Source organism: Euphorbia lathyris, chromosome 9 (genome assembly GCF_963576675.1).
Source record: "Euphorbia lathyris chromosome 9, ddEupLath1.1, whole genome shotgun sequence".
NCBI lineage: Eukaryota > Viridiplantae > Streptophyta > Magnoliopsida > Malpighiales > Euphorbiaceae > Euphorbia > Euphorbia lathyris.
Window position 1 is genome coordinate 66724927 of NC_088918.1, and position 26772 is coordinate 66751698.

Here is a 26772-nt window from a genome sequence, read left to right on the forward strand (position 1 = left end):
AGTTGTGAACTTTTTTATTTGGCAGTTATGGAGCAACCTTAGCGAATCTGGGATCTTCCTTAAGACAAGTTGGAACTTACTTGCTAAAAATGGAAAACACGTGAAATCAATGAATATCCAGCAGTTGAAAGTTGATTAAAATCAGGAGTAGTGGGGATGGAGCGGTTATATGCCCTTAGAGGTTAGTATTTAAAGGAGATTTCTTGGAAGAAAAAAACAACCAAAACACACACAAAAACCAGACAATTCAAATGGATTTTAGATAAATCTGCAATCTTAGTTAATTTACTATTTCGTTCATCTTTCAATCCTAAGTTCTAGCTTTCTAGTTATTTCAGTTGTCCAATTTCAACCTTATTCAATTCAATTCAAGTTTATTTACATTTTTTGGTAATATTTTCAATTTAGTTATTATCAGTCTTCTAGATTAAACTGCGAATTTTAAGCTTTTCACATAATCCTCTGATTAGAAGTTAGATTTGATACACGTTTTGTAGTTTTTCTATAAAATTATTGGCACGCTCGCATACCAACTAATATATATATCATATTTTTTTTTTTTATTTCTCTCCCCCCACTCACTTTACTTTTCTGTCTCTCCCTCTTCTATTCTTCTCCTTGCTGTCGTCCCACCACACATCTTCAACTTCAATTTTAAAAGTTAATAATTGTTATGGATGATTTATGAATATTTTACTTTTTTTTAAGTTTGTCTAATTATTTGAATATAACTGTATTCAATATATATTTAAATGTTCATATGGTCTCCAAATTGTCATCCAAAGTCGGTTCATAGGAAAGAGAAAATGATTTTGATAAAAAAAAAAAGTCATAACAATTTGGGTGCTTAAGACCATCTCCAATTCATTTCATTATTTTTCTACATCAAACCGTAATTTCTTCATTTTCTCTCTCTATTTTAATTTTGTTATAATATTTTTGTTCTGATCTATTTTTTAATTTCCTCTCTCCAAATAAAAAATTTCATTTAAATAATAATATTATATAATAAAATATATAATAACCATATTTATATATAAAAAATATAGAAAAGTAAGAAAATAATAATAAAATATTATTTGATGTTGCATCAAATTTGTTAATACAACATCAAATTCAATGGGAAAAACTGTATTCATCAAAATGAAAATACCACAACTTGATAATGGTTGGAGAGCCAATTATCATCAAATCGTCTTTCGAACATTAATTTGACGTTGAATTGAAAATGGTTTAAATCATCAAATAATTAATTGCTAGCAAATGGGAAGAAAATAGAAAAAGAAAGAGATTAAGAGATATTGTACAAACGTAAATCCTTTCATGTCCTTTCATTACATTGTAATCCTTTTGGAGAGAGAGAAAGCATTAAACGACAAAAAGCTCCCACATTTCATCACTAAACGATAATGCGTTTGGTAATGCTTTTTGAGATATGGTGGTCATTCTCTCATTAACTATAGATCCTCCTTCAATAATATACGTTCCTTTCGTATCCAACTTTAATTTCAATTTGTTTTAATAAAATCATTCAATTTTAAATTTTATCTCGATTAAGTCACTCTGATGATTTTAAGAATAAAATAATGTCAGAAAAGTAACGTAACTACCACATCAATAGTGGTCAACTTTCACCACCAGTCGAAGCGACACGTGGGTGCCACTTAGCCGACTAGAACGAGATTGTCTCAGCTAGGTGGCAGCCACATGTCGTTTCGAGTAGCTGTGGAAGTTGATTATTGCTAATGAGACAATCACGTCATTTTTTCGGTAATTTTTTGCTTTTGAAGTCGTTAAAATGATTTAATTGAGATAAAATTCAAAATTAAGTGTTATTAAAATAAATTAAAGTTTAGTGACCATTTTGAAATAACCTAAATATTTAGTGACTAATGATGCATTTAACCTTTTAATATATTACCTACTTAACTACAAGTTGAAGTTTAGTTGAGTGATAGATTAAGGAAGTCATTTGGTTTTGAGCATGTATTCATGAGTTGAAGTTTAGTTGAGTGATAGATTAAGGAAGTCACTAGGTTTTGAGCATGTATCCATGAAGGTTGTGTAAGAAGTCTTAATATTTTCTATAGAAATACTAAAATAAATCAATTGAGTATCTACATATCATCGCATAATACATCTATCAGTAAATTTTAAATCTATCACTAACTCAATTGGCAATAATGTTGAGTTTGTGAAAAGAAATGTCAAGTTCGAGTTCTATTAGCTACATCCATATGGAGTAATGATGGATCCAGATTCAGTGATAAAGGAGCTATGATACCTATAAATCTTAATTTAAATGTTTAGAGTGTTTTCATCGTAAGGCTCTATAGATAGGAACAATAAGTATTTCCAATGATCAATGAGTGCTTAATCTTCGTCTCGATACTACTATCTAGAAAGAGGTAAGAAATTTTAACTATAACTAAACTCTGTTTAGGATTACCATAATGAAAAATTATACGATTTTTAAAGAAAATGTTACCTACTTAGATTATATATTAAAAAACTAACTATGATTGTATATGTTAAAGCACAGTTAGAAAATACTGAATATAATTTTTTTGGGATTAGTCGCGGATGAGGTCGCTCTCCTGAATACGTTCGGCACTACTTCGAGAATATAGAAGCAAACTAACAGTCGGTCTCCTGCAGGATAAACAACCAGTCAATCTATAAATCGATTCTGATATGCACGAATCAAAATCGTTCAATAGCCACACTCAGAGAAATGAAAGACAAAAGTTGCTCAATTGTTCTTAGAATTGATCTCTCAAAATGCTACATTAATCTTTTTTCAAAAATTGGGAATTATAGAAAAGAACGTGCAGAGAAGCTATTAATTAGTGGGGGCGAAAAATCAGGTCTCTTGAGATCTATTAAAACAAAAACGTTTTTTAAAAGAAAATTGATCCACATACGCTAAATACAATTTTAAGAAAGTACTTAATTAAATATTTAAAATAAATTAATTAAATAGTTTTTTCTTCAAAAATATAAGTATCTACATTAATCTGGTCCGATCAGACGATTGCGCGCACATGATAATAAAAAGTCAAATAAATATCATATAGATTCTCTCTTTTGTACAAAAGTAAATACCTTTTACACACATCCTAATAGTATGACGCGCTATTTTATAAACCCGAATAATAAATTCTTATATGGATTTTCTTAAAACCTTTTTTTTCCTTATAAGATTCAAATGGATATATAAGTGGATTATAAACACTTAATTTTTATAAATTCATAATAGTGGTAAGTCCAACTAAGTGGCAATGGTGCATGTATATGATAATGATGGATTAATTGGTAGGATATAAGAAATACAAGAAATAGTTAAGTCAATGGAATATTCCAAAAAGATAAACATAGATAGGCAAGGCATCCATATCTTTTGCTTTCAGTTTTTTAAAATAAAATCTGATGGGTCCAATTCTAATTGTTGGTTCCTAAATAATTAGGACCCATTGGGAGAGTGATCATTGTTTATTTGTCGTTTTAATTATAAGGAGCACCATCAAATAACTTCAACCAAGTTTAGTCTAAGAAAATTTCAACAATGGGAAATATTTAAATTATAAATGGATCAATATTGGCAAAAGCATCAATCCGCTTTTCTTCTCGTTACTATTTTAAAGAAAGAAACTTTCATTAACATTGAACAAGAGTTCAAGTCTCGTAAAAGAAAACAACAATTAACTATAATGCTAGAAAAGTAAGAAAGATGAAGGTCATGATGTTAAATGGCTCAGATAACAGAGAGACAATCCGACTGAACTTCCACATGACTATATCCACATGTTTTATCTAACTAAGAGTTCCACGAATAGCCAAAGTCTCGTGATGTCTTCAATTATGAACATACTTTCTGGTCACATCTTATGATCACCTGAACCAATAGCAAACAGTCAGGGAGGGGCCAAATTCCGACGTCCTCTCTCTAATGCTTAAGTCGGTGAATTACTTGAGAGTACATAATAACTTGAAAGCAGAGTGATTATAGATAATGAGTGATTGTGACGTACATGGGGTTTTGATCCCAAGACTATTCAAAGGTAATTCATATTGAATTGATTTTATTTTCCCAATAAATCCAAATGGTTGAAATTCATATGGTGATTTTTGAATCAATTTCATCTTCGTGTAACTCGAAAGTGATTAAATTATTTCATTTTGAACTTCGCACGCTTCATGAGATTATGGAATAAAGGATTAAATTTCGTAAATATAATCCCGTTCTTAATATGGAATGATTCTCATCATATTGAATTGATATAATTATTTCAATGGTCAAAATGACAATTGCAACACAATGCGAACCTTATCAATTCCATATGAATTGACTTGGTTTTTCATTGTCTAGAAACATTTATGCAGTATTTTGTTTTTATGGTTGACTAAGTTAATTCCCTAATTACCCTTGTACTATTGTTATTGTTTAAGGTACATAAGGGGCAATTCTAGTAATGATTTATTTATGTGTTATGTATTTAAGGGTGAGCCCTTTCATTTGTAAAAGTCACCTTTTGATTAAATAAAAAAAAGAGTTTGTGAGTGATTTCTCTTGTATTCGTTGGGGCACTACTTTTAACAGTTCGGGATTAAATCTTTACCTGTTGGAGACTAGGATCGGGTCTTTATAACTTAGTTTTGTAAGGGTTCCTTTCTGTCCGACCCTGATTTGTTAGCTTTTCTTGGGTTCAAATCTAGTTGTCGGGTTTTCGAGGCACTGTTCCTCGTGGGTTCGCATCAGGGCCGGATTCCAGCGTCCCCTCTCCGATGCTTAAGTCAGTGAATTGCTTGAGAGTATAGAATAACTTGAAAGTAGAGTGATTATAGATAATGAGTGATTGTGACGTACATGGGGTTTTGATCCCAATACTATTCATAGGTAATTATTTACCTGAGCAGCTCATACACTTTACACATGTCAACTTATGGTTGTCTTCAAATTCTTTCCTTTTATATCATTCCGCAATTCATGGTTTGATTTAGGGATTAGGAATGTGCCTTTAGAATCCAGGATAACCATTGGTCCACGTGTCCTTTTAGGCAACTTTCTGAAGAAGATTTTGTACAAGTGAGCTTTTGTAATATCTTTTGATATGAGCCTTTAGATCAGACCCATATTGTTAGATTCGGCTGGGCCTTTGCCTAAGTCCATTTATTTTATGCTATATCAGATGCCCCCTCCCTGCCCCCCTTTAAACTTTCAAATAAGCTCTTTTATGGCTTATTTCCCCGATGAAATTATATCAATGCTCATCGAACACGTCTGATAAAATTATATCACTTGAACACATCACGTGAGCCGTCTCTTTAATATTCCATCATTAATATTTTAAGCCGCTTTGATTATCCAAAGGGTTAAACTAATAATGGCAAAAACTCTTCACTATCTTGTCCTTTAATTATAAATTGAAAGAGAAGTTCTCTCCAAGCTCTTCTATCCTTCTGCCCTTGCGTCTGTAATCTCTAACTTGTAAGTTTTCCTTCTACATTGCTCTTATCTTTTTACTTATTTCTTTAAATGTCTCCTAAACCTTCAAAAGCCACTTCGAAAAAGATCTGACTTTCAGGCGTTACTCAGAATTCTTCACCTTCGTCTCCTAAAAAAATTGTAAAGATTTGAAAAGTGAATCTAAGGGTCCCTGCTCAACCTTCTACTATGACCGTTGAGCATCTTAAAACAATTGAAGAGCAACATGTTTGGCTGCAGAGAATGACTATTTCCCTTCCTCGAGAAAATGAACGAGCCAATCTGCCTCCCTCACCTAAGTTGGGTATGTTTACCCAATATTTGGATTGGGAAATGAGGTTTTCCCTGCCTCACAGTATAGTAGTAGTGCTGAACGAATTCAGCTTATATCCTTGAAATTTTTTCCTGAATGTTTAGCTTGAGCTTCAGAGCTTCAATAAAGTTTGTAAGGATTTGAAAGTTAGCTTGAACGGACCTTAGTTTTGACACTACTAACGTCCAATGAAAAAAACAGATGAAGACATGGTCTATTGGACCAGTCATTCCCTTCGGCGTCCTTTCTTGAAAAAGAAAGTGCAAAACTTGAAGAATTTTAAACTTAATTGGTTTTGGATAGAACCAAACGGAGTTAAAATAGGGGAGTTTTCAAATACCAGATGTAAGCACTCTGATGCTTAAGTTAAAATCACTCTAAAAGTAGTGATAAAGCAAATGGAGGCGAGAATTTGAGCATAACTAAAAGATTGCCTTAAACTCTCTATTTATAGGTTGTTGCGTTACATGTTCGTGTTTGTAGATGTTCTTTTCTTATTGTCGGACCATGATGTCACAATATGAGTCCTCCACGTGTTTTTTCTTTCTATGGTCGTGTTCATACCAACATTCTCTTGATATTTATCTAGTGATCACACATCTTTTAGGCACTAATCCGAGTCTTCATCTGTTATAGCCGCTAATTCATATGGAATCTGGACCATCCCCTTAAGGGTCTTTCTACGAAAATCCAATGTCCAACTCATAGGCATTCTTGTGGCCACCTCTTGATCCTCTTTAGAGCCTCACACAAGCTCTAGCTAGGACATTCGGCCAAGGATCTCGATTGAGGTTCGACGCATAATCTTTTGTATGTTTAACAGAAAATACATGTGTCATATGCTTTCCCTTGTCGCCTAGCTGCATTTCGGGCCTTCCAATAATATCCTGTTTGGGCTTATCTTGAAGGCCCATAAGATAATATTATTATTTTAAGTAGAAACTATAAGCACTTAATTAGGGGTGTTTCGTTATCCACTTTTCTTCTCATATTTATCTTTTCACTAGGGGTGAGCAAAATAACCGATAACCGAACTAAAGTTTTAATTTGGTTCGGTTATTTTAACATTCTGGTTCGGTTTTAATTTTAGCTTAGTTTGGTAATCGGTTATCGGTTCGGTTACTAATCGGTTATCGGTTACTAAAAAAATATATCGGTATAACCGATAACCGAACCGAACTTATTATATAAATATAAAAAATATAATTTTATTTTTACATATATAAATAACTTATAAAATATAAAATCCAACCCCTAAAAAATATACTTTTATCTTTATATATATAACTTTTGGTTCGTTAGTCTTTAATTTCTTCAATTGTAACTTTTATACCAGAGCATTATTTGAAAAGTAATTAAACAAAAATATATAAAAATTAAATATTATGAGTTTTTTGTTATTCGATTGGTAACTGAACCGAACCGAAATTTTTTAGTTAAATAAAATTCAGTTACCAATCTTGTTTGGTTCGGTTCAGTTATGAAAATAGCACCAACTTCGGTTCGAATAGCTGAAAGATCGATTCGGTTAACCGAAAGTTCGGTTCGGTTAGTAACAGAACCGATGCTCACCCTTACTTTTCACTTTAAAATGAAAAGTTTTAGGTATTTGATTAGATATATTATTCTTGCCTTTTATATAGATGAAAAGTAGCTTTTCACAAAAACAATGAATCTCTATTTTTGTAACGGCAGCTTTTTCCAACTGCAAATAGTAAATCGGAACATCAAACATCAGGTAAACTAAATGGACCCTATGGACCCTAAATTGTTTATATAAATTAGCAAACCCTACTTAGCAAGAGGGCAACACCTCTTAATTGATTTATATATGTATATCTAAAATAAAAGATGGAGTTTCACCCACGTATTAGGTAGCAATCAAATCGCCAAACTCAAAAGAAAAGTATGGCAAAGAGACAAGTCTTAGGCAGAAGAAATAATTCACATCTTTAATTTAAAGAGTTATGTCCTAAAGATTTAATGAAATGGACAAAATCCATATGGGATTGTAAGGACTACCAAATTAGTTGGAAAAGTATACTACACATCAAATGATGTGTTCACCTTTTCTGTTACATTACATATGTCCTTTGCCAAAATCTCATGTTTTTTTTTTTTTTTTCATTAAGTTTTTCAACCTAAAATTCAATTTTATATATATTCGGATTTTGTATTTTTTACCGTTTGAAAACAATATTATATATGTATAATAACAATTAGGGGTGTTAATGAGTCAGAGTAGTTTACAAATTATTCGATCCCGGTTAGGACAAAGCTCAAACTCGATAGGGCTCTGCTCGAGTTTGGAAACAGTTCGAGCATTAACAGGTCTGAACCTGAGTTTCCTTAGATTCAGATCGAACGCTCATAAATAATTATATTATTTTTTTAACTATTCTAAAGGTGTGTAAACGAGTCGAGTCAGGTCGAACCTAAATAAGTTCGGTATTAGCTTGTTAATATCTCAAGTTGAGCCCTCTTCAACCGAGCGTTGATGAGTTTCGCTTTGACCAAGTTTCATAGAATAAGTAGTATATGAGACAAAAAAAAAAGTTTTGTAACATATTCCATATGAGTTTAAAATATATATATATAAATAATTACAAGTTATGTCCGAGATTCGAGAATAGTAGATGCTACTTGTGGTCGGAGAATATAAACTAATAGAAAATTTAAAACAATGAAATATATAAAGTTTGTAATGTATTTGTTCTTTATCAACATCTAATTTTCTAGCTAAATGACCATAGGTCAGAGTTTTTTTATATCATTTTTTTATGGATTAAATTTTATGTGAATCGTGAATTGCGATGAAAAACTAATGATTAATAAAAATTAAAGAATTTTAAAACTATATATATATAGAGAATAAAAAGTTAATAGAATATATATAGTAATTAAAAATAATAGGACATGTTCGCAAGCTTTTGAGATGAATGTAAGGAAGCTAAGGCTTAGGTTTATTAGTGCTTGAGCCGGTTCCGAACTCGAGTTGAGTCCTATCGAGCCGAGCTCGAATAGTTTACGAACTACCAAAACTTATTAATACTCTTGCTATATATTTCATTAATTTTTAGTTTTACAAATATATCATTTAAATTTATTGTAAATTAGATGTTAAATTTATTTTATATGGAGTTGAAATTCTCTATTTCCTTCGTTAGAAGGCTTGATTTAAATAACAAAATATTAAAACATGTAAATTTAAGTATATCTTTGAATCAATCCGTTCACGAGCTTTTCTCGTGTCGAGAGCGAGCCTATTTTTGGTCCTCTTGAACTCGAGTCGAGCCTAAAATTTTAAGTTCGGCGAGCTTCGAGCCGAGCCCGACCTTGTTGATTCTCGAGCTAAGACCGACCTTGACGATTTTTGAGACAATGCTATTTAAATTCAGTCTCGATTCGACTCGTTAACACCTTTAAATATAGCTATAGGAACGGTAAAATTTTCACTTCAAAATCATAAAAAAATATAATTTTAAATATAGATAAAATGAAAACTAAACACTTAATCTAATGTGATAATTCACCACAAATTTAATTTGTTCGAATAATAAAAAAATCAAGTGTTAATAAAAAAAAATAAAAAAATAAAAGGCTTAGGATATTATTATTTTTCATGTGGTTTCATGATATGATTTGGATAAGACCTAATTTATGTGAAACCCATATCATAGTCTTACGCCAAATTGGCAAATTGATAAATATTTAAGCATGTTTTCCTTGATTTGGAATTTTGGTAAATTTGGTAGGCTAATCTCTAAATTTAATTGCCAACTCAGCTTGGCGGCTTCTTAATTAGATCATCTTCTTTGTCCTATCCTATCCTATCTTTTTTTCTTTCGCTCTATTATACATGTATTTTGCATTTATATAATTAACGGTCTTGATCACATGTATCTTAAATAGCATGTAAAATTTGCTCATTTACCTAATTAACAATATACGAGCTTAATAAATTCTAGGCTTAATAGACATCCAACCCTCTAAATTTATAAATTTTTTTCATCTGCCCCCTCAATTTAGGGGACAACTTTTCAACCCCCTCAACTTTCCAAAAACATCACATACAGCCTCTTACACCTATATGTTCGGTCAAAATATTGACCCATGTAGAAAACGCGCTTGACTGTTGACCACACCAATGCCACATGTCATTTTTTTATTAAATTTTTTCAAGTGATTATTGTATGCGAGGTGTTGTTTGTCGTCGCAGCCTTATCGAGGTGGTGAGGTTGGCGGTAGTGGTCGTCGAGGTGAAATCATTTGGAAAAATTTAATAAAAAAAGTGACACGTGGCATTGGTGTGGTCAACAGTCAAGCGCGTTTTCTACACGGGTCAATATTTTGACCGAACATAGGGGTGTAAGGGGCTGTATGTGATGTTTTTGGAGAGTTGAGGGGGTTGAGAGGTTGTCCCCTAAGTTGAGGGGGCCAAGTGAAAAAAAGTTACAAGTTTAGGGGGTTGGGTGCCTATTAAGCCTAAATTCTAATAATTCTTGTTTGTTTGCCACTTCACTTCACTTTGTTCCCATCAATAGTGGCGAAGCCAGAAATTCATCACTCGGGTGTAAATTTGAAGTTGGACTAGTATTTATCAACTCGACTATATTTTTTTTTCTATCGCGAGTACAAGTAATTATTTCCGCATATGAAGACGGAAGGAGTAGAATTTTCACTTCTTTTAAGAGTAGATTCCAGTATCTAGAGTGTACCAATAGATATCTCCGGTACATCTATACATTTGTAAAAGTTTAACCAATTCGTTTTTAAGACCTAAAAGATTCTATCATATATTAAAAATCAAATAATAATCTAGAAATTAAAAAAGAAATGACTTTTAAGTGAAAAAGAAATAAAAATGATTTGAGATGTCTAATTGTACAACGCTCGGAAAGTAAAAAATAAATATTTCAAGGTTATGTATAAAATAATTAAAAATTCAAATCTAATTAATTATTAGCCATATTTTGTGAATAAATGTTAATTTTTAAAATTGACTTATGTGAGATGTCTGCGTGTCAGGGAATTGGATTCTCAAAATATGTTTATGAAAATGAATGAAATATGCATATAGTAATTTGATTGTTTAAGGATCGCGACGATTGGACGGGAAATGCAAGGATTGGGAAAATAAACTTTCATTGAGTTCTTAGTTGCACTAAACGCAAACTTAACGAGAATAAATAATTTGTTGGATCGAGAATTAAAACAACACACAAAGAAGATTTTTTAATTTTTCTTTGTATGTATGATGTTTTTGGTTAGAATTAGAAAGAAATGGAAGCAATTATAAACCAAAAATAATTTATCAGCAAAATAAAAGTTCTATTTCAAAGCTTGTAAATAAATACGATCAATTTGTATGGAATTGAATGCGATAAAATATAAACAGAAGTTATAAGCAAATTTAAACGAACTCGTGTCGTCGTTGTGACGTTGCACGGTCGATGTTGATCCTGTCTGCTACGATGGGACTGCAAGTCGAGAGTAGGAAATACGTAATGTGTGAGTCGTTGAGCTCTGACTAAAATGAGATTAATCGTGGAATCTAGAATGGACATCAGCTATATAGCTGAATAAAATGAGGAATTCGGAGTGGAAATGATGCTATTGATCAACTGAACACTTAATTAGTCATATTGGACTCAAAAAGATCGGTTTAGGACGGATTTGAAGGGTAAAAAGTGGTATTTACCGGAATGAAAGGAGCTAGAACTGTTGAATAAGAACAGATGTTCTAAATCTTATAAATGATAGATTTTTAGGTAAATAGGGTGGGCTACCCGTTTTGCCTAGGTAAAATAGGGTAGCCTACCCGTTTTGCCTAGGTGAAATAGGGTAGTTCATGCTATCGGTCCATGGACCGGACCGTATGGGCTACCCGTTTAGTGCAAATTCAACGAAAAAAAATTCCATTTTAAGTTAAATTCGTTAAATTTTAGATTATTGGTAAATACGAAACTTAGATGTTCAATTATTTTTCCTTGTTTTGGAGGCATGATTTTTCTTCGTTTTGTTCTTCGTGGTTGAGAGAATTTCACTTTTTTGAATGAAAAATAAAAAGGGCAAAAATGTCAAACAGGAGGCGACGGTAAGGAAAATAGGGGCGACGAATAGCAAAACCCAATGTTAACTACTTTTTTCTGTATAACACTCAGGAGAATCGATGACTGCATCTTTGATGCTTTCGCCCATTGCGGAAAATTCCCCACTGCTGCCTCCCGTAGGAGTCTGGGCCGTATTTTCTAGAAGAAATGCGGGGTTCTGCTTCTGGCGGTAACATGCTATGGGGTGGTGGGTTGACAATTGAATCCAATTTTTCCCATTATTTTCGTACATATAATTAGGGGTGCACGTGGTCGGTTAACCAGTCCATTAAGGTTAATTCGGTCGGTTAACCATTTAATCGGTTTTTTAAAAACACTAACCATATACTGGTCCATTAAATCGGTTAACCACTAATCGGTTAACCAATTATTTCGGTCGGTTAACCTTTTATTTCGGTTTCTAACCATTAGTAAATAAAAATAAAAATAATAAAAGAATTCTAATTTTTATTGTGAGGGAGACGGCGGGTCAATGACGAGTTGAAGAGATTAACTGCGAAGAGGGAGATGTACGTGCATTATGATCCCTCAGTTTTGATTCTGTTAAATTGTTTAGTCCATATATCAAATCTCCGTCTAAAAATGTGTTAAAGAACAATTAAACGGATAAAAAAAGCAAAATGCCTCTAATAAAACTTCTAGCTATAAAGTTTTGAAAAACAAGTAATAAAATTTTATTCTTGTTTCTACATCCAAAAACATAAAAAGCCCCATAAACTGAAATTAAAGATATATTAATAAATTAATTGAGAGTTATTTACATATTTTTATCTCATTTGATGTTAATATTTGATAGAAGGACTAAATCACTAAAATTGAAAAAATTTAGAGACCTTCTAATTAAATAGTGGATGGATTAATGAGTTATGAAAAACTATAGGGATTAAATAATTGTCCCATATAAATACATTTATTTTTATATTTTTTTAATATTTAATTGAGATTCGGTCGGTTTCGGTTAACCACGGTTTTTGGAATAAAGAAACCGTAACCGTAACCATTAACCATTATTTTTAAAATTAAAAACCGTACACTAGTCCATTGGTTTCGGTTAACCTTATTTTCGGTTTGGTTTCGGTTTGGTTTTCCGGTTTTTCGGTTTTTTGTTTGCACCCCTACATATAATAATCCAGAAATTGCAATAGAAAAGAAAAAGGGAGGTTAACAATTAACGAACTGACTATCCGGAACGAAATAATCCTTTACTTTTTTTAACCCCTTGATGTATGCAGCTGAAGCATCCTAACAGACCGGTAGACTTGAACCTTGTTCCTACATGACCCGATCCCACGAGCCTCTTATCTATTCTCATTCGATCACGACGGCGGGGGAAGAAGTCAAAATAGAAAAACTCACATTGGGTTTAGGGATAATCAGGCTCGAACTGATGACTTCCACCACGGTCCTTCCCTTTTTGGCCGGTTGTGGGCGAGGAGGGATTCGAACCCCCGACACCATGGTTCGTAGCCACGTGCCAAGACAAAAAAAAGTTCTTCTATCGAGGAGGCTCGCGCTTCTTTTGTTTCTCTTTTTTTTTATCAAAGAAATAATAAGCCTGGACTGTCTACGGCTCCATTGCGTGTGCTCGGGGTAGAAGTTTTGTATAAATGTATCGCCATGCTATTAAGTATTTTGATTTAAGTACATCAGGTAAATTTGGTTAATTCTTTTTGTGCTCTATTCGAGAATATTTTTTTTTAACTATGAACTACACATTAGATGGGTAAATAAAGTAGGAATTATCGTCTACATAAAACTTTTTATTATTTCACCATTTTTGTTTATCCGGATCAAGTTATCCGGATCAAGTTTGGATCAGCGATAATCCAATAGGCTTTTTCGGTAACTTTGGTTTTCTATAATTTTTATGTTCGATTATATATATATATATATATATATATATATAATTTAAAAAAAGTGTGGAAGCTTGTATTGATTCGAATATAGGGCTATTATATTGAGCGACCAATTTTACATATGCATATATATAAAAAATTCATGCTATCTTACACCACCCAATCTTTTGGAAATAAGGCGACTGAAATCATCTCTGGTAGGTGTGATTCGGAGGGGGTGGGAGGGGCTCTCTAGGCCCGTACGGCGTACACAGGTGAAAGCAGTAGGAGCTGGAAGTTTTCTATAGAGGTTGAAAAGTTATAGACTATGGCTAGTCTTTTAGAAGTGCAAGCCCACCCGTTTAATGACCCACTTAATCCATAGAAAAAATGGATTGGATTGACCCATTTACATAGAAAAACATATCTCGCGAACAATTTATAGTTATAATAAATTTTATTTTCAATTTTGTCAAATTAGAAAGTTATCAATGATTAGTTAATTTGAAGAAGGTTACCTTAGTTAAAATTTAAAAACAAAAACGTGTTTTCCTATAACATTTTCAAAATAAAAATGGCAAATATGATCTAATGCATATAAAAGTTAACAATTTGACTAAAAACAAAATATTATTTTCAATTTAACTATTGTGTAATTTACCCTATAATAAATGGATTGGGTGTGAGTTAGTTGGATTGATCCATTAACCCATTTATTAATTTGTGAAACATTAACAACAAAAAAACATGAAAAATAAGAAAACGTAATAATGTGAAAAATAGAAACGTGAATTTATCTAAAACTTTAAGCTGATAAAATCAATGGTTAAGTTAAAAAAAAAAAACTATATGGTTTTACGTTTTCGTAGATCGTATCTGTGGCGTTTTTTCGTCCCAAAAATAGCGTAGTGATTTCCGTCGTTAGCAAATTCGCGACAAATCTCTTAACACCATTAAAATGCAATAGTATTTTCCTCCCCCTCTGATTTTTTTTTCTTTTTTTTTTGTTCCATAATCTGGAATTCCAAAATTATAAAATTCCAGTATTTTCTAGAATTCTAGAATTCTAGAATTCATGAAAATACTAGAATTTTGGTATTTTCTTGAATTTCAGAATTCTGGAATTGCAGAATCTAAAATTTCAGAAGTTTAGAAGAATTATAGAAATACAGATTTCTGAAATTCCAAAATCTAGAATTTCAAAATTCTAGAATTGCAGAACCTAGAAGCTCATTGTTTTTTGAAATTTTAAAATTCTGAAATTCTAGTATTCTCAGAAATTTTAGAATTATGGAATTCTAAAATTCCAGTATTTTTTTGAAATTTTAGAATTTTTGAATTCCATAATTCTAGTATTTTCTGGAATTCCAGAATTTCAGTACTTTTTGGAATTCCAGAAATACTAAAATGAATTTTAATATTTTTTAAAATTTTAGATTCTAGAATTCCAGAATTCTGTAATTTCAGAATTGTAGAATTCCAAAATCTAGATTTTCAGAAATTTGGAATTCCAAAATCTAGACTTTCAATATTTTCTGAAATTTTAAAGTTCTAGTATTTTCTTAAATTTTAGAATTCTAGATTTGTAGAATTCCGATATTTTATGGAAAACCAAAAAATAATGGAATTCCAATATTTTCTAGAATTCCAGGATTCTAGTATTTTCTAGAATTCCAGAATTTTTTAGAATTTTAGAATCTAGAATTATAGATTTCTAGAATTCCAAAATTCTAAAATTTTAAAATTGCACTGTAATTATAAAGTTTTTTCCATTTTTATACTTTTATGTATTTTTTTTCTAATTATAGACCAACCCATGTAACCCATTTAATAAATGGATTGGATCATGTTGACTCATATATAAATAGATTGTCTCAACCTATCTACTAAATGGGTTGGATCAATCCATTTACCCGTTTTGACATCTCTATGCAAGAGGTGAAAATAATGTTCAGTTTTCTTGGCAACTTTGCTATAAATACATACATTAGGCACCATTTGCAAGATTCAATCAATGATTTTATTTTTATTTTGTTTTTGTAAGTTTTTTAACTTTTCAAACGTAGTTAAAGTTGCCTACATCTTTTCAATACAATATTTGACAATGTCATGTTTATTTACTTCCGTTTAATTAATTCTTATTCCTTGCAAGATTAATTAAGAACTTAATTGTTTGATAATCCTCTCTGATTGGAAGTTAAACATGCAATTTCCATTTACAAACAGTTAATACTTTACACGTTTTAAAATTTCGATACAAAAATCGTTGACACACTCGTAATTTTCCTTTGGCATGCTCGGTGGAACCAAAATGACACCTGAACATTATAAAGATAGAGACAACCTCAATCTTGCGCCCGAGAATGCAGAAGTTGCATATACGGACTCACAGCAAGTAACTGGTATGGTTGACCAACTTGAAGGAGGCAACCCCAGTTCCCTTTCAGCTGAAAACATGGAGCATGTCATGGAAATTGTACATGAACTTTATGATCCGGGCCTGAAACAAATTGGAAAACCGGAATTCCATAAGTCGTACCCACTTGAAATTGATAAGGAAAATCTATATTCTCGCAGGTTACAAGATTCAGGATTTCAGATTATTCTCAGAAAAAAGTGCAGATTCTTTTATACAGTACACAATCGGAAACTTTAGTATATATTCTTTTATGATCAGCCTCTCTTCTGCTTCTTTCTCTAAAGCTGAGAGATGATAAGTCAGTCTTCAAAAGATTTCTAGAACAAACAATATGAATTAATTCAAAACTTCAACTTAAAATTATACTTTGCAACAAAGAAAGAAAGAAAATACAATGATTAAGTTCTTTAAAGCTTACAACATTAAAAGAGGAACACAACCGGACAACAAGACACAACCTAAACTATCTCGGATAAGGAAGCCGCCGAATCAGGAAACACAGCTGCATCACAATTAAGCATAATAGACCAAGAGGAGGAGGAGACCAACATGACAGGAGTTAGTAGGCAAAAGAGAACCAGCAGAAAAACATGAACCACCTCCTGCGCCAGGTTAGCTGCTCTAACCAAATCACTCAAATAAAAGCACAGAAAACTGCCAACTCATGAAGACTCAGATGATCTGACACTGCACAAATCAGTCCCTACACCAAGAACCTCCAACCTCCAACCTTGTACACTTTCAGATTCAAACCTGATTGCAACAACAACTACATTTTCCTTTTTCAGGAAGCGCCATTTCCGTAGTCCTTCAAGATTAATTTCAACCTGGTACATATAAATTTAGTGTCTTCAGGGTGGATTTACAAATTTTCCAGAATGATATCCTTCTTGCATGACAAATCCACCACCAAAGCTAATGCGGCGTTATCCGCAGAAAAGCCTTGATCACGCATTTCACGTATGAGCTCAATCCCCATGGACAAATTCTTGTGCCGTAAAAATCCATGAATAATCACATTGTAAGAGACACTATTTGGTGAGCATTTATTTTCTTTCATTAGCCCGAACACATTATATGCTTCATTCAGTAATCCTTCCCTGCAAAGTCCACCAATTATTATGTTATAAATGCAAACATCAGGTTGCAACCCTTGAACACAAAGCATAGAAAATAATTCCTTTGCATCTTTGAGCCTCCCGACTTTGCACATCCCATCCATTAGAATACCATATATAAATACATCGGGCTTCAACTTTCTCATATGCATGTCACGTAGTATGTCTACTGCAACATCAAAATTCTTCAGTTTACAAAAGTCATGTAGCAAACTAGAGTAAGCTACTAAATCAGGATGATAGCCGCTAGCACACAAGTCTTTAAAAAACTCCATGGCTGCCACTGCGCTTCTTGTATGCCCTAAGCCACGTATAAGAGCATTATAAGTATAATTGTCGGGACTTAAACCTCTACGAAGCATTTCATCCAGAAGCTGCTCTGCCTCATCAATCATTTTCCATTTACAGTACCAATGAATCAATATGCTATAAGTACAGACATCAGGATTACAATCCTTGCTTGTCATTGCATTAAACACTTTCCTAGCTTGATGCATCTGCCTATCCAAACCAAATCCATCTATCAATGAATTGTAAGTGATAAGGTCGGACTCTATACCCCTCTGAATCATTGTTCCGACAACACATCTAGCCTTATCTACCATTCCTTCCTTACATAATTCATCAACAAGCATACTAAAGGTAACTATATCTGGTGATATGTTCTGATCCGACATTTCATTGTATAACCTAGAAGCTTTTCCCCACTTACCCGAATAGCATAAACCGTGAATTAAAGAATTGTAAGTAACAACATCAAGCAAAATTCCTTCACTTTTGATCTTTGAGAATAGGTGAAATGCTTCGTCAACCTTACCATACTTGCAAAGGCTGTCAATAATAGAACTACAAGTCACCACATCAGGCTGACAACCTCTCCTAGCCATTTCTTCAAGCAAACCAAATGACACGTTAAATTTTCCCATTTTAGACAAAGAATTGACAATCACATTATAGGTCTTTACATCAGGTTGATATCCTAATGCAACTACCTTATCAAAACAATTTACTGCTTCAACAAGGTTAAGCTGTTTGCATAACCCATTGATCAAAGTAGTAAAGGTTATGATGTTAGGTTCTAAACCAAGTTTGAACATTTTCCCCAAAACAGAGAATCCAAAATCCACACGGTGTAAATGGCAGAAGCAATTAATCAAAATATTAGCAGTACAAACATCAGGAGAAATTCCCACAAACTCCATCTGGTTGGAGAAAGAAAGGACAGTGTGGAAATGGTTCATTCTAACAAGTGAAGATAACAATTTGTTGAATTTAAAAACAGAAGGGGGTGGATTCACACGAAGCATATGGTCCAAGGAAGACATGATATCATGAAAGGTGTATTGAGTTTGAGCTCCTCTGAGTTTCGCAGAGGTCGAATAAGGTGTACGAAGAAGATAAAATGAAAACGCAGAAAAAGGCATTACCTGATGATGCTGAGATGAAAACGCAGTGAGAAGGCGTCTGCTGCTCCACCTTAGCATCGTGAATCAAAGTTTTAGGGTTAGGAAATTGAACCGAAAGCAGGGAAATCAATGGGGAAACCTTTGAAGAACTGATAGTTCTTCAGATCTATAAAGATTGATATGTGTTACAGGGAGATTGGGATAGAAATCGAAAGTTAATGGAGAGAGATACAAACTTCTCAGGGTTTCTTATTCAAAAACAAAAAAAAAAAAACTTCTCAGGTTTTCCTTCCAGCTCTTGTTTGGGAGGAGGTTAACGGGAGTAAATGGAAGTAATGGAATGTTAAGTATTAAGTTAATTTTATCTTGGCGAGCTTTGGCGCTATGATAAACGTTGTTGTCGTGTGACCAAGAGGTCACGGGTTCGAATCTTAGGATTGGCCTCTTGCCAAATAAATTAGCAGGAGAAAGTTTGCCCTAGTATACTCTTGTGGTGGAACCCCTCTTCGGACCCTTGCTCATCGGAGAGGCCAAATCTTTAGAATGTTCTAATCCGGTTAGGTCAAATCTAAAGTCCTGTAGTTTATCATTTGATTCAATCATTTCTCCAATGAAGTCTTAACAAATTCTAGAATCCAAACAATAGGTTGATTTTTGACTTTTAATCGAATGAGCTTGTCTGATGGTTTTATTCATAGTTCCTTTTCTGTGACTCTTAAGATTGCAATCACAAATTTTGCATTGATAATGACCAATTATCATTTTAGCTTAAAGTTAATAACAATTCCTTGGAGCAAATCCTATGGAAAATTAAAAGAGCACAATCTCAGCTCCACAAACTAAAAAAATAAGGGTTAAGGTGCAAAAATACCCCTAACGTTTTGGGTCAGGAGCAATTTTACCTTTAACGTCTAAAATGGTGCAATTTTGCCCCTAACGTTTGTAGCCAAGAACAATTTTACCCCTAACGTTGGTAATTTGGGTCAATTTCGGACACTATTATAAAACACATATATTTTTGTTCATTATTTTGCACCAATTGCATATCAATTCATTCTAAAAAAAGGATTTCATGTTTTTTGTAATTTAATAATAGAATTGGAGATTAATATTTATAAATTCGGTGAATTTTTTGATTTTTTTGTCTAATTCGTACAAAAAACAGTATATTTTTTTTATTATTTTTTTTCACAACCCCAACATATGTTTCTGATTTGTTACTGATAAAATCACGCACATGTGAAGTGTAGATGATAAGATTCATGACCGAGAAGACAGTTTGATGAATTATTTTTGAAATTGACCCAATTTATCAACGATAGGGGTAAAATTGCTCTTGGCTACAAACGTTAGAGGTAAAATTGCACCATTTTAGACATTAGGGGTAAAATTGCTCATGGTCCAAAACGTTAGGGGTATTTTTGCACCTTAACCCAAAAAATAAACTAGACTCAGTGATATCGGAAAATGCTGCTAAATTTTCTTTCGATCCTAGACTTAGTTAAACTATCGAATAACTATTTTAGAAGGTTCGTATGCCAATAAATAACAAAACATAAAATTGTAAAATGATCGGGTTGTTAAATTTAATTATGTTTCTTCAATAGTTTACAAATATTAAGTGAACATATTTGTCAAATTATAAATTTAATAATATTAATATATGTTCTTCTTCAATAATATTAATATATAGTAATATTAAATTATTAATATGCTAACGATGTATCTAGAAAATTATTGAACATTCCTATGCAATATACGGGTTTAAAGCTCGTATAGGTAAGATTGATAGATTTCCTATTCACAATTTTTTTTTTTTAAAGTAGTAATCTAGTTCTATTCTAATATACGTTGAGGCAACATCAGCAGACCTTCAAACTCCTTTGAACCAAATGAATGAGAATATTGCACACTCCTTTGAACCCAGGTCGATTCCCTTACTCATATTCGAAAACTCAACCCTTTTTATTAGGGGTGGACAAAAAACCGGTCAAACTGGTAACCGAACCGAAAATCGGTAATCTGAACTGGGAAAAAAATGGTTAACTGAACCGGTGGTTTTCTTAATGGTTAAAAAAATAGATAGATACCGGTTTTGGTTTCGTTTTCGGATTAGAGTGTTTAAAAATCACGGTTAACGGTTAATCGAACCATTTAATAAATATAAATTTAAAAAAATATATATATGCCATTTGACGACAAAGGCAAGACAAATATAAATATAAATACATAAATTATACTGCTTAATATAAATACATAGATTAATATAAATATATAACATAGATTATATTGCTTTATGTTGTAATAACTACTTTGACGAAATATTATTTACATTTCTTTATGTTTTAAATGTAAACTTGATGGATTGTTTTTTAGTTCGGTACTTATGTTTGAATTCTGAACTTTTATATGAATTCGTTTCGCTTAAATTTTTGAAATTATGTGTATTTTAATATTGTTTAAAAATTGAGGTTTGGATAAAAATTATGGTTAACCGTTGATTTTTGGTTAACTAGTGAGAATTGGTTAAAAACCGTTAACCGAAAAACCTAACCGAAATTAATGGTGAATTATTCCTCTCCTTTTGTCTATAAATCTGATTTGGATTCAAGCTAAAATTGCAAGCATACCTCTGTTAAAAAAGATGAAATAGTACCCAACTTAGCTATTATTCAATGGGGGGAAAGCAAGCACTTTCTAGATACCCTGTATTTTGAATACAAATTATTCCGGAAAGGTGAAAAATAAGCTAAATGCAAAAATACAAATCTATCAAACTCAAAACCCACATCTCTAATTAAAAGGTAACAATGTATGTAGAGTTTAATTAAATTTTTATTAAATGGATACGTTAATTAATTAAAAACCAATCTATTAATAATTATTTAATTAATTTAATTTTGTAACTTTAAGTGGGCAGTTTTCAATTTGGTAACTCTAGTCTTTAAGAACAAATAAATGTCAATAAAAGACATTATTAGTTATATGCTATATAAATGCATATTAATAAAAATCGTCCCTTATTTTAATGATAGAGACTATTGGGAGACAATATAAATATTTGTCTCTATTATAAATATTTATGGACTATATATAATTTAATGAGATCCTCCTTCCATACATGTAGTTTTACTATATGTATATGGAGACCGGGGGATCAGTTTAGTTTTCGATCTATATAAGTTAATTTTATTTAAACGTTCAATATAACATTAGACCTAATCAATATAATATGGATCCCCAGCGGCGATCGACAAAGTTTGATTCTCGGAAGATAGGAGAGACAATATCAAGGTTTTTCGTGAAGATCCTTCACTATCTAATTGATGGAAATACGATGGTACGTCCTTCTATTATCTGATTCATTTCTATAAGAAACTATTGACATTTTCAACGGCAAGTGTTATGCTACATGTTAATAGGGTCATTTTTTATGCATTTGTAACAGTATTAAGCTTAAATTGTTTCATAAGAGCAGGAAAGTGCTATGCTACATGTTAATAGGGTCATTTTTTTATGTATTTGAAACAGTGTTAAGCTTAATTTATTTCATAAGAGCAGGTACATGTTAATAGGGCCATTTTTTGTGCATTTATAACAGTATTAAGCTTAAATTGTTTCATAAGAGCAGGCAAGTGCTATGCTACATGTTAATAGGGTCATTTTTTATGCATTTATAATAGTGTTAAGCTTAATTTGTTTCATAAGAGCAGGTATATGTTAATAGGGTCATTTTTTATGCATTTGTAACAGAATTAAGCTTAAATTGTTTCATAAGAGCATGCAAGTGCTATGCTACATGTTAATAGGGTCGTTTTTTTATGCATTTGTAACAGTGTTATGCTTAATTTGTTTTATGAATATTTGTCTCTATATTGAATATTTATGGACAAACAGATTTGCAAGTAACATGTAGCATAGCACATGTCGTTGAAAATGTCAATAGTTTCTTATAGAAATGAATCAGATGATAGAAGGACGTACCATCGTATTTCCATCAATTAGATAGTGAAGGATCTGCTCGAAAAACCTTGATATTGTCTCCTCTACCTTTCGAGAATCAAACTTTGTCGATCGCCGCTGGGATCCATATTATATTGATTAGGTCTAATGTTATATTGAAGGCTTAAATGAAATTAACTTATATAGATCGACAAACAGATTTGCAGTTAACATGTAGCATAGCACTTGCCGTTGAAAATGTCAATAGTTTCATTCCTTCTATCATCTTATTCATTTCTATAAGAAACTATTGACATTTTCAAAGACAAACAGATTTTCGGGTAAATATTTGTCTCTATTATGAATATTTATGGACTATATATAATTTAATTGTCCTCAATTATTTTTACCTGAAAATCTTTTTATTTTTTGTAATGAGTTTACCATTTATATACAATGTTACCAAATAATTTAATTCTCCATTTATGTAAATGGAGAATTACGAGGGTAGGTTTGCTTTGAGCACTCTAATTTTTTTTAAAGTAATAGCGTCGGAGACACGACCCGACCAGTTAAAGCCAGGAGTACATCGCTAGTAGAAGGGACGAGTCGACAGGTGCACACCAAAAGGTGGACCGGTCGACTCAATCTAAGGTCCAACTGTGAGTTCTTTAACTGCAACAACTTAAATATACGCTTTTGGAGCTGGAATAACTGCGGCTGCTAGCACATGACTTTCCCTCCAATTGATCATTCTTAAGGGTTTTAGATACTCATTCAAATTACCAGACTCAAAGAGCCCGATATTGTTATTTATTATCACTACCTCCCTGTGTCAGGTTCAGATAATTTGCGCGCCTGCTGCCTTCTTTGGATGTGGTAGCCGTTTCTCAAGCTCCCTCTCCGGAATCGAATCCTAATTATCCGTCACCCGTCACCACCATGGGTAGACCTTTATCCTATCATCCAAAATTTGAATAATGCATCGTCGGCACGATGGTCGTGCGATCTGTCAGGTTATCATGAATCATCAGAGCAATGGGAAGAGCCTGCGTCGACCTTTTATCTAATAAATGCATCCCTTCCAGAATTCGGGGTTCATTACACGTATTAGCTCTAGAAATACTACGATTATCCGAGTAGCAGGTACCATCAAACAAATTATAACTGATTTAATGAGTCATTCACGGTGTCATAGTCTAAATTAGTTCATATGTACACATGTATGGCTTAATCTATGAGACAATCATATGACTACTAGCAAGATCAACCATGTAGCATTTCTTCGCGCCATCCATGTCCGCACGCAGCCTCGAGGGATGATTTTAATGGTAAAACTATATCTATGAAAGGAGGATCGTAAATATTTGGTAACATGGTATATATATATGGTAAAATCACTAGAAAAACTCAGATTTTTGGTACAAATAATTGAGGACAAATAAATTATATAATCCTTAAATATTCATAATAGAGATAAATATTTATATTGTCTCTCAATACTCCATATCATTCAAATAAGGGACAATTTTTATTAATATGCATTTATATACTATATAACTAATTTCTTTTAAAAAAACTACATTCAATTAATAAAATAGAGGACGTATATTGCTTTCTCCTTCTGGTTCTGCTTCTTTTTTGCATATTCGTTCTTCTTCAAGAAATTTTGGGAGAAATTAAATCAAAATGCTCCAATTAGAAATTAAAATAGAGGACATTGTCTTGGAAAGGTGGGATTGTATAATTCATAATATTTTTTAAGTTAATTTAAATATCTAAGATTTGTTTTTATGTTGAATATTGGTTCCTCTAAATTTATATTGTTCCATTATATTTTTGTTCATACCTTTCTTGTTCAATTAATTTGTAATATCAAATTTGTATATAGAATTTATTGAATAGTTATAAAGAACCAAATGTTGTATTTATATAACCCTAGATACAAAAAGATTAAACCTAATCCAACTCTAGTACAAGAATATAGGATATTTATAAATAAACGGATAAGACAAGTGAAGGAGAGTTTAATATATGCAAGGGATAAGGAATGTTCAATTATATTTTTGTTCATACCTTGCTTGTTCGATTAATTTGTAATATATATCGAATTTGAGATTACTATTTTAACTTTTCAAATCAACATTAATTTATTTTAAAAATAGTGTAAATGTTAAATTATTAATTTATTTTTAATGTAAGATGTAATAATTAGTTATGGTGTTCGCTGTGGTTACTTTGTTTTTTACAAAGTACCGTTACTTGGTATGTTTTCACCATTGAATGACGGATTAGAAAATTAGGTGCTTTCTATGGTTACTTTGTTTTTTAACAAAATATCATTACTTGGTGTGTTTTCACCATTGGATGATGGATTAGAAAATTAATCCAATGGTGAAAACACACAAAGTAAGGCTTACTTTGTTAAAAACAAAGTAAGCATAGACTTTACCTAGAAAATTAATCCAATGGTGAAAACATACAAAGTAATGCTTACTTTGTTAAAAACAAAGTAAGCATAGCCTTTACCATATATATATAAAACGAGGTTGAGAAAGTCGAGAAAATACATTTTAAAGAAAAGAAATAAAACAATTTTCTCTTTCCTTTTATTTACAAATTTGCCACCTCCCCTGGTTAATTATAAAATTGGTCCTTGTCACACAATAAACCTTGTCACACCAAAATAAATCTGTCACACCGGATCTCTTCTCTCTATATAAATTTTTTTTTCTTTCAAAAAAAATATATAAATTTATAGAATATTACGAAATACTATATTGATTTATTGTAGTTAGGTAAACTTGTAATTTTACATATAATTATTAAAATAATTTTTTAAATATTATATATATATATATATGTATATATTCAATAATATAAATATTATATAAAATGGATTTATTATTATTCAAATTAAAATATTGTATTATTATAAATTTTGATTATCCGTTTTCAATTAAAAATAGGGTAATTAATTTATTAGTCCTTATATTTTGACAAAACACACTGTTTAGTCTCTATATTTTAAAAAACACATGGTAAGGTCCCTAACATTTTTCTCGATGAACTGTTTAGTCCCTAACGTCTTTCTCGGTGAATTATTTAGTCCCTGCCGTCAGACTCTCATGAAGATTCTGTTAGTCAATTTGGATTTGAGTCCAAATCTATTTAAAATAAAAATGTAATGCTTTAACTATCTTTTACCACAAAATCAAATATATAAGACCATTATCATTGTTTCTCATCTATGTGTTCTTCTTTTCCTTTATTTTTCTTTCCTTTAGACTGTAATACATCTGAAATCAACTTTGAGTATTCTTCTTTTTCATTTTCTTCTTAATCGTTCATATTCGTAAGCATTGGGTCTGTGTTCTTTTTCTTGTTCTCCATATAAATAGCTTATTACTGATTAAATGGGTTAGGAATTCAATCCTTTCTCCATTTTTTTTTTGTGAGCACGAGTTGTGAGAGAAAGACATAGAGGTGTGAATTGCTTTTGACTGATAAATAGTAAAGGGTAATTTAGTCATTTCCGAATTTATAAACGGTAAAAAATCTAACAAACAGACGGAAAGACTAAACAGTTCATTAAGAAAAAGGTTAGGGACCTTACAGTGTGTTTTTGAAAATACAAGGAATAAACAGTGTGTTTTGTCAAAATATAGGGACTAATAAATTAATTACCCTTAAAAATATATTAAATAATAATATCACTTTTCATATTTGCATTAGTATAGTAAAAAAATTATATAAAACTTAATGAAAGACATATATATAAATTAATGGGTAAATTACATCCATGGCCACTAAACATTACCCATTTAACATTATGGTCATTGAAGTTTAATTCTTTACAGTATGACCACTGAACTTTACACTTTTTCATACCAGTGGCCACTCAATGCCTCAAAACGACCGTTAACGGTCTGAAAATAAAAAATTCAAAGAGTTAATGATATTCTAAGGAATTTTAAATCTTGAAAATTTTCGTTTTGATGTCATTTAGGTGTTGTTCGGTTAGGAGATAGTGAATTTTTAGAGAGAGAAAACTACAAAAAAAAATGTGATTTTGGAAAATAAAAATCGTGGTTTCATGGTAAATATCATTCTGAACAACTTTAATTCTTGAATATTTTCA

General features: G+C 31.8%; 1 protein-coding gene across 1 annotated transcript; it reads right to left on the reverse strand.

The window, feature by feature from the left end:
- Window positions 1-16409: 16409 nt before the first annotated feature.
- Window positions 16410-18848, reverse strand: LOC136207133 (pentatricopeptide repeat-containing protein At3g22470, mitochondrial-like). Its single transcript, XM_065998413.1, has 2 exons — window positions 18711-18848; window positions 16410-18172 (listed from the first exon to the last, which is right to left on the reverse strand). The coding sequence occupies exon 2, from the start codon at window positions 18168-18170 to the stop codon at window positions 17028-17030; it is 1143 nt and encodes a 380-aa protein (XP_065854485.1). The 5' UTR covers window positions 18171-18172; window positions 18711-18848; the 3' UTR covers window positions 16410-17027.
- Window positions 18849-26772: the final 7924 nt, after the last annotated feature.